This window comes from Haliotis rufescens, unplaced genomic scaffold (assembly GCF_023055435.1).
Source record: "Haliotis rufescens isolate VD_foot unplaced genomic scaffold, xgHalRufe1.0.p SCAF_39, whole genome shotgun sequence".
NCBI lineage: Eukaryota > Metazoa > Mollusca > Gastropoda > Lepetellida > Haliotidae > Haliotis > Haliotis rufescens.
The window spans coordinates 1,942,453-1,952,481 of NW_025964101.1; the positions used below are offsets into that span (position 1 = coordinate 1,942,453).

At 45.3% G+C, this 10,029-nt stretch overlaps 1 protein-coding gene across 1 annotated transcript; it reads right to left on the reverse strand.

The window, feature by feature from the left end:
* Positions 1 to 1,508: 1,508 nt before the first annotated feature.
* LOC124147223 lies at positions 1,509 to 9,266 on the reverse strand. The gene is made up of 4 exons (XM_046517867.2): positions 6,975 to 9,266; positions 4,669 to 5,882; positions 4,439 to 4,531; positions 1,509 to 4,325 (listed from the first exon to the last, which is right to left on the reverse strand). The coding sequence occupies exons 1-4, from the start codon at positions 9,045 to 9,047 to the stop codon at positions 2,171 to 2,173; spliced, it is 5,535 nt and encodes a 1,844-aa protein (XP_046373823.2). The 5' UTR covers positions 9,048 to 9,266; the 3' UTR covers positions 1,509 to 2,170.
* Positions 9,267 to 10,029: the final 763 nt, after the last annotated feature.

A 10,029-nucleotide genomic window follows, 5' to 3' on the forward strand; every position in this document is an offset into this window, starting at 1 on the left:
TTCGATGACACACAATCAAGCAAGAGCAATGACCTACGTCGTCGGAGTTCGATGACACACAATCAAGCAAGAGCAATGACCTACGTCGTCGGAGTTCGATGACACACAATCAAGCAAGAGCAATGACCTACGCCGTTGGAGTTCGATGACACACAATCAAGCAAGAGCAATGACCTACGTCGTCGGAGTTCGATGACACACAATCAAGCAAGAGCAATGACCTACGCCGTCGGAGTTCGATGTCACACAATAGAGCAAGACCAATGACCTACGCCGTCGGAGTTCGATGACACACAATCAAGCAAGAGCAATGACCTACGCCGCCGGAGTTCGAGGACACACAATCAAGCAAGAGCAATGACCTACGCCGTCGGAGTTCGATGACACACAATCAAGCAAGAGCAATGACCTACGCCGCCGGAGTTCGATGACACACAATCAAGCAAGAGCAATGACCTACGCCGTCGGAGTTCGATGACACACAATCAAGCAAAAGCAATGACCTACGCCGCCGGAGTTCGAGGACACACAATCAAGCAAGAGCAATGACCTACGCCATCGGAGTTCGATGACACACATTCAAGCAAGAGCAATGACCTACGCCGCCGGAGTTCGATGACACACAACCAAGCAAGAGCAATGACCTACGCCGTCGGAGTTCGATGACACACAATCAAGCAAGAGCAATGACCTACGCCGTCGGAGTTCGATGACACACAATCAAGCAAGAGCAATGACCTACGTCGTCGGAGTTCGATGACACACAATCAAGCAAGAGCAATGACCTACGTCGTCGGAGTTCGATGACACACAATCAAGCAAGAGCAATGACCTACGCCGCCGGAGTTCGATGACACACAATCAAGCAAGAGCAATGACCTACGCCGCCGGAGTTCGATGACACACAATCAAGCAAGAGCAATGACCTACGCCGTCGGAGTTCGATGACACACAATCAAGCAAGAGCAATGACCTACGCCGCCGGAGTTCGATGACACACAATCAAGCAAGAGCAATGACCTACGTCGTCGGAGTTCGATGACACACAACCAAGCAAGAGCAATGACCTACGTCGTCGGAGTTCGATGACACACAATCAAGCAAGAGCAATGACCTACGTCGTCGGAGTTCGATGACACACAATCAAGCAAGAGCAATGACCTACGCCGCCGGAGTTCGATGACACACAATCAAGCAAGAGCAATGACCTACGTCGTCGGAGTTCGATGACACACAATCAAGCAAGAGCAATGACCTACGTCGTCGGAGTTCGATGACACACAATCAAGCAAGAGCAATGACCTACGCCGTCGGAGTTCGATGACACACAATCAAGCAAGAGCAATGACCTACGCCGTTGGGGAACGATTACCCAGTGAAAGTACTGTGACTTTAAAGAGAACTGTCACATCCTTCAATTTATATAGGTCCATTTAAGTGGAGTCGGCATTGTCACCAGTATATCCTGGAGGGAAATAAAAAGACACAAAGAGTAAATTAGATAAAGATCGGTGTATTTGCATAAACATTTATGTTAGATGACAAAATTCATAATATAAGAAAATGGCAAAAGAGCAGCATCGTCATTGTATTTAAGTTCTATAATACTCATAAATAAATACGGTGTACATGTATGCAACGAATTATCACAGACCCCCATGCACAACAATGACATGTGTTAGCAAAATCACAGGACAGGGAATCACAGGTGCTTCAAATATTATTGAAAGGAATAATTTTTTTGTGGAACGAATTTCATCAATATAAATAATTAATAATGCTATTTTAAGAGAAAGTTGATCAATACTTTCGTTGATCAATTAGCTGCTTTTACAAAAAAAATATTTCATGCTATATTGGCAATAATATAATGATGAACACGTCATTCCAATATTTTCTGCAATTTTCATAACATCACCCTCGACGAAAATACACATTACATGAAATAAAATGTAAATCAAATATACATTAACAATTAAAACGTCACCAGCTGAGATATTCATAGCAATACCTTAACATAGAAAGTACAGTATGTTATACATCATTCTTGGTATAAAAAATATGATAATTTATATCACATCAGTCTTTTTTTCCACCTTTCAGTAGAACTAATAACAAGACTTCAATCACACATACTCAAATGATACATTTTCTCCTAACAATATGTTCGCTAAACCCCATCTAAAGTCTGTATGAATCCCAATATCCCAAGGGGAAGCATTAACAGTGACAAGACCAGGGGCAGATAACCCTCGTACACTGGTGTGTCCTCCCAGTGCTTGTTGTACACCTCCAGCTCTGCCTGGCACAGAGCGCGGTACGCCGCCACGTGAGGAGCTTCCAGGCTAGTGGAAGTTTCGTTCACGTCTACAGCAGCAACGGCTGGAACGACAGCAGCCTCGTTAACATCGGCATCAGAACGACGACCCTCAGAGTTAGCATCAGCATGAGACTGATCCTCGGCAGCACCAACAAACGTGTCGGATGAAGTATCAAGACTATGACTTGAGGATGTTTTAAGTTCACTAGATGCAGCGTCGGGAGTTTCCGTGGCAGAGGAAACCTTGGGAGAGACAACAGCAGAGAACAGTTCCAGGGATGCCGATGTCCTGTGGAAGTGGCAAGATGCACAGGGTGATGCAGGAGTAGGTGTCGTCACAGATGGTGGAGATGTAGGCACAGTTTGTGTGTGGAACACATAAGATCCATTTGGTGAATTGAAGGAAGCGGAGACTTCACAAGTTCCCACTGCTGGGATAGCATCCAAACTTCCATTTCCATTTCGTGTAGACTTTGAAGAAGAGATATTCATATTGTTAACCAGAGTTCGACTTCCATCTCGTGCAGACTTGAAAGTAGCAGCATTCGTGTTGGTAACTGGAATTTCATTTTGTGCAGACTTGGCAGCACCAGCAGATGTATCTGTGATCTCAGCAGAGTACAGGATGTCGTTTGGCATGTTCACTCTGGGTATAGTGTGTCCTTCAGACGAAACGGAGACGTGCATACGTGGCACATGATCAATGGAAATGGAATAGATGTCCTGGATCTCATCCGGATAAGCTTCAGCTACTGATGTACCTAGTTCATGTTGGCCGCTCCTGTTGCTTCTATTGCTGCCTCTGCTAGGTGGACCATCCCTTGACACAGCACCATTGACTTCAGCGGAGCTAAGACCTGTAGCTGTAGATAAGTCTTTGTCAATAGGTGTGTTAACTTTGAGTACAGATCCGGCAGATTCTTCCTCTGGTTCCTCATCACTGGAGTCCAGGTAACCATGTGACGGCACAGTTAGCGTGGGGAACAGGGCCTCATTTATGTACTCCTCCTGCAGCCGCTGGTTTACAGTCCAGAGAGTGGGGCGGACAGCGGGATCCTCAGCCATACACGTATCAGAAAGTGACAACAAGGCTGAGATGTGTGAGGCGCCATGTATCTTATTCAGGACTCTTCCAAGACTGTATACGTCACATGCAGGGGTTGTCTTAGCATGAGCACACGCCTCTGGAGCGAGATGGAAACAATTCTCCATGTCTCCTCTGTACGTTACCCCGGATTTGTATGATGCTGTTCCCATGTCACAGAACTTGACCAAGGGCAGTTCTCCAGACATGTCTACTAGGATATTGTCTGACTTGATGTCATTAATGAGAACCTCTTTCTTGTGGATTTTTTTCAGTCCATTGACTAGCTGGCATGCAATATTCAGCCAGTGTAATCTTGGCATATCTGACTCGCACATAACATCACGGAGCGTTTGTCCAGAACCAACATACTCCATCACAATGCTGTAGCCATCCTCCTCATCACTCAATAGTCCATAACAGATGGGGACACAGCCTGTGGACTCAAGGTACATGGTGATCTTTGCCTCATTAGCGATGGCCTCCTGTGTTGTCCTGTCTGTAAAGTGTTGTTTAACAACCACATCTCTACTCTGGCCAGGGGACACCGTCAGTGTTGCTGCATACACCTCCCCGAAAGATCCAGAGCCGATGACTATTTCAGTGAGGCCATCCTGTTCAACCTTGTAGTGGACCATGTGTGAAGGAAGAGTTGGAATCTTGATGTGCCAGAACTCTGAAGACATGCTGAAGGAAGGTCCACACCCCCTCTTGAAGACGTACTCAGAAGGAAAGGGTTCATGGCTGGCTGGCTTGTCCTCATCGTGGTCAGGGGTGGACAGAGAGCTGACGTCATGATCATTGTGGAAGGCTTGTCCGAGAGAGTCACGTGGTGGAGACAGGATGCTCAAGGTGGGAATGTCCAGGATGTCATCATAGTGGCTGAAGTCATCGTGCAGGACGGAATGTGAAGACTCAGCCCTGAAACATCAAATTTTGGATTGTGATACACATTTGAACATTGTCATTCTATTCACTAGAATGAGGTGATTTATTATCCATCAATATATTATTCATATTAAAGTGTAATGTACCTATCATCTGGACAGTTGTCTGTGAAGGAAAGGTCTCCCATGAAGTCATCCTCCTTGGTAGGATTATCCTCCAACACTGGGAACTGTTCAAGTCTGAAATGAGAAATAAGTGTGATAACATCATCAATACACAATACGATATTTTGAATCTAATCACATCATACACATATCATGATTTTAGTTTTCATTAAACAGTATTCCAATCACTATGTATTTACAATAACCCCTACCTCATACAGCACTCCTCTCTGTACCATAGGTCTCTCTGCATCTGGATAGTGCTGTCCTCTTCCCTCTCTGTTGAAGAGTCTGTGTGACCCACTGCAGTCCTCCCTGTTGACCTGCACTGACCCACACACTGTTCTAGGTTCTGGATGGGTTGTCCAGCACAATACTCTGGGCTCTCTCTGAGGCTTGATAAGAAACACAAGCCACTGCTGTATCCACCTTTAAGAAATGGTGTGCATGTCAGCTGGACCACTTTCTCTATGAGCGATTCTGGAACATTACTGAGGGAATGGAAATGCGAGATGTCTTTGAACAATTCTTTGAGATGTTCAGCATCTTCCTCAAAGGTATCTTTCTGGAGCAAATCCTCTTCAAAGAATTGGTTTCTATCAGCTCCTGAGGTAGAAGCCTCGTTGGCAGTTGAAGACATCTGACCAAAAACAGGAACCTTTTTAATCCGAGTGAATGTTTTGTTTCCTTCTCTTTGCGTCAGCTGTGTGTCCCTGCTGTGGCACTGTTGCAGTGTGGAATCTGGGAGATGATCTGTATCCTCCACTGTGTCATTCTGTGTTTGCTCTGGCTCGATACACGTTTTGCCATGATCAACATAAGCTCCTCCCGCATCCGTTGGTCCCCTGTTACGTGACCTGTAGCCATTGGAGTGGCGTTTGTTCAGGTAGCTGTGCCTTGGCTTCTTTCTGGCAAGATCCTGACCCCTGGAAAACACCTGGTCCGACTTGGTCCCAAAGACAGAAGAGTTGGCAGCGTCCAGATCACAGTCACCTTCTTCTTTGGTGTAACCGTTGTTATTTGTGTTAAGACAGGCTGAGTCGTTTAGCTGGGCAATTTTGCAGTTGAACATTGACTTGCCTTTCTGGTCGAACCAGAGTTTCCTGGTGAAGCTCATCTCCTGCCGAAGTCTGCTGTACATCTCCTCCGTTGTGCCCGGTGCACCCCTTGTCCTCAGCTCCTCCCAGTACAGGTCCTCCATGATCTGGATCTGCGATCGACCTGCCTGTTGACCTGGTGCCCTGCTGGGACTTGCCCTGAAGTACTTCATGTGTTGACTGGCCAGGTCCTTCAGGGTGGCTGAGACCATTTCGGGGTGGACGTCCTCCAGCCAGTACCAGGGTGTGAGCGGACTCCGGGCCAGGCAGCTGCCAGGGGGGACAGGCTTCAGGGAGGGGATGGTGTTGAGGATACGTCTCCGCGTGTCCTGAGTGAAGAGAAGAACATATACCATGAAATAAACGTATTGTGTAGTGTTGTGGATAAACAATATGTTGTGTTCCTTTATACATGCATACAAGAGATTCAGCTTGTCTTAAACGACAATCCTAGCAAATAACCCCCATTGTTTAACAAAGACTTACGACCGTGTAGAGATAAAAATAATACTTTTCACAGAGCTCTTTTCAGTAACATACTCCATGCACGCCACACATGTAGACATGTTAATAAGTATAGTATATAAGGAGTGATTGGCATTTGCGTCATGTAAAAATTGCATTTAAACCGTACGTTTTAGACTTAAGATTGTCATCATATCCGCGTCTCGAATACGTTATGAGCAGATCTTTCGAACATAAACAGTAAGTTATTATTTCAGAGAAACTAAAATTGTCACTGAAACGTCATTATATCGAAACTTGTTGCTTACACTAGGAAAACATTTTGAATGTTATTATGTACGAATGATAAGAACATGCTTTTGTTGAAGTTCATGTGGTTAGGTCAGATATGTTTTACTTTTATCGATCGAGTTTGTTTATTATTGAATCTTTGAAATTTAGTTTACTGTTTCACAGAATATTTTTATATGCATGTTTAATTTGCCAGTGTTGCAATATGGCTGAGATATTTTAACTCATTCACTAACTCATTGTAACAACAGTGACAAGTCACCTATAACTTGAGTTGTGATATAAGTGGTGAAATAATCTTTCACCCAGTTCATGCTTTGAAAAAAGTAAAACTTAAAATTGTCAAAGTAATCATATTTGCAGAAAAGCAACTTTAACTGTTTGTTTTTTCACTGGGCGCGACTGTATGTGCGTGCGTGCGTGCTTGTGTGTATATATGTGTGTGTTGGGCAGGTAGATGGAAAGTGTCCCCCCAATAGTCGTATTTTGTAATACTCATTGACTAGATACTTATCTTCGGACCACATCTTTTATATACAGTTTATACAGTTCGAAATTCAAACAACCAGCCGTGTATTGCTTACATTTTCAATTCAACGGTTTCATTTTCGCAGCAAAATGAACAAAATAGTTTTATGCACTTAAAATAATAAATGGATACTTACCATTTCTTTTTCCTTGAAGGTGATGTACTTGGTGGAACGGGGCTTGTACCTCAGCGGAAGTCCGTCCAGTTTGTCTTTGAGCAGACGATATTTTTCAACCCGACTCCATTGGGGTCGAACTAGCGGGCGTGGGTTTGAGGGTTCGACTTCCGGTGGTCTCTCTTTCTGGGGGAATGGTAGAAAAACTCGCGCTTTGGTTAAGATCCCATAGTTATATACGTTGTCGTGGCTTGGTCCAGTCTCCATTCGAGTTGCGTATCTTGGAGTTGATGGCGCAGACTCCATGGTTTTCAAATGACCCGGCAAGAATACTACTGCCGTGGCTGCGACCCCATCGTAAAATGCGATGAATGGAAGTCTCGCCAGATACCGTGAGTTTGAGGGAGGGGTCACTTGAGATTCAGCCTCACCTGGATCCAGTGCGGCTAACATCGCTTGGTTGTAGGAGGTAGATAGACTTTGTTCACGTTTGAGAAGAGTAAGGTTTAGAAGACTTGAGTGTTGGCCCTCCAGGAAGTCTTTATAATCCAGCATCAATGTACGCGCCATGGACAGGATCTCTTCGTTGTATGTGATGTGTGGACTTTCCATATTGATGAATCCGACCAGTTGCACATTTCGTAATGGCTGAGGCTTCAGGTGTTGTACGTTACCCGGCATTAGTGCATGTGCCGGGGCTCTGATTCCTTTGTATAATGCGACATCGGGGTGTCTCATGAGTCCTACCTTGTTTCCGCGGCTTGAGGTCAAAGCATATGCTTGTTCTACAGCTCCTGGTAAGAATATTTGTGCAGTGGCTACCATCCCATCGTAAAACGCAACAAATGGTCTAACCCTGTTTGTTGGGATCGAGGTATTTATCTGCTCTACAGCTCCTGGTAAGAATATAACTGCCGTGGCTGCGATCCCGTCGTAAAATGCGACAAAGGGGAGTCCTTTCTTGAGTCCAGTAAAATACCGTGAGTTTGAGGGAGGGGTCACTTGAGATTCAACCTCACCCGGATTCAATGTTGCTAACATCGCTTGGTTGTAGGCGGTAGATAGAGTTTGTTCACGCTTGAGTAGAGCCAGGTTCAGAAGGCTTGAGAGCTGGTCCGCCAGGAAGTCTTTATAATCCAGCACCAATGTACGTGCCATTGACAGGATCTCTTCGTTGTATGTGATGTGTGGACTTTCCATATTGATGAATCCGACCAGTTGCACATGTCGTAATGGCTGAGGCTTCAGGTGTTGTACGTCAACCGGCATTAGTGCAGGTACCGGGGCTCTGATTCCTTTGTATAATGCGACATCGGGGTGTCTCATGAGTCCTACCTTGTTTCCGTGGCTTGAGGTCAAGGCATATGCTTGTTCTACAGCTCCTGGTAAGAATATTTGTGCAGTGGCTACCATCTCATCGTAAAACGCAACAAATGGTCCAACCCTGTTTCCTGGGGTCGAGGTATTTATCTGCTCTACAGCTCCTGGTAAGAATGTAACTGCCGTGGCTGCGATCCCGTCGTAAAATGCGACAAAGGGGAGTCCATTCTTGAGTCCAGCCAGATACCATGAGTTGGAGGGAGGGGTCACTTGAGATTCAACCTCACCTGGATTCAATGTGGCTAACATCGCTTGGTTGTAGGCGGTGGACAGACTTTGTTCACGCTTGAGTAGAGCTAGGTTCAGAAGGCTTGAGAGCTGGTCCGCCAGGAAGTCTTTATAATCCAGCACCAATGTACGTGCCATTGACAGGATCTCTTCGTTGTATGTGATGTGTGGACTTTCCATATTGATGAATCCGACCAGTTGCACATTTCGTAATGGCTGAGGCTTCAGGTGTTGTCGAATACCTGGCAAAATCGCCGGGGCCCTGGTTGCGCTCCCATGGTAAAATGCGACATGGGGACTTTCCTTTTCCACGAGTTCTGACTTACTCCGAGCGCCTGGGGTCTTCATGTCTACGACTCCTGGTAGGAATTTTACTGCGTTGGATACGATACCATCGTAAAAAGCGACAAACGAACTTTCTTGAGCCCCACTCCAAAACTGGAGTGAAGGCGGGGTGTTGATTTCAACTATTTCAATCTTCATCATGCGATACGCGAGAACACGTCTTGTTGGCAGAAAGACTGTATCAACAATGGGGTGACGTCACAAACGTCTCCAAGTGTGGGTCATCACGAATCTCAATCACGTCACACGAGATTGTAAACTTGGTCCATGAGAAATATACAGGAACACTAAGGAAGTAGATTTAATGTATGCACTTGCAGCTATCACGGGAACTTCGTTATTATGTACATGTAGCACACTAATTTATGTTTGGTTGTAAGAGAGAAAGTTTCTCGAAGCGACAGTGCATGACGTCATAAAGCTATAACGTCACAGTGCAGTGACGTCATTTCCCACCACAAGCTAATATGAGTATCACGTGACCGGACTTGTCTCTCCGCGGTATACACCTTCCTGCCAATGTTTCTTTTAGCGATTGGGGAAGTCGTGTAGTCGTGTTTTGCGCCGGGATTCGACGTGCAGGGGTGCGATCCTTAGGCGTCCCGAGAAATCACTGATCGCTTAGAATCCCAGGTTCGCCTCGATTATAATTCACTCGTTTCCACCACATGAAAAAAACAACAACTTGCCAAAGTGCTTAAAAAAGGCTTCCATGTTCTGGAAGGGACCTAATCAACAGGTACCAAAAACCTCATTGCTGGACGTAGAGGCGACTAAATCAGGAATGGTGTTCGGATGGCGTGACGGTTGCTCGAGTTTTCAGTCACTGGTCGTCTGGTGGAGACATGCTGCGGTGAGATATGTGAAATATTACTGACACTCTCGTACATGTCTTAATGGACGAGCAGGACCTTCTAAGTCCTTCTAAAGATCTGTCTAGAAGATCATTGCCGTAGTGCTGAAAATACAACCGCGAAGCGCGGATGCAGCTTTTAGGGAAAGAAGGGATGCTCTTTGTGATCATGAGTTATACAAGTGCTTCATGAATTCAAATCATCCGGGAACAATAAACGTTTTATAGTGGTTATTTTTGTATAAATATATGAAACTAACTTTGTGTTGA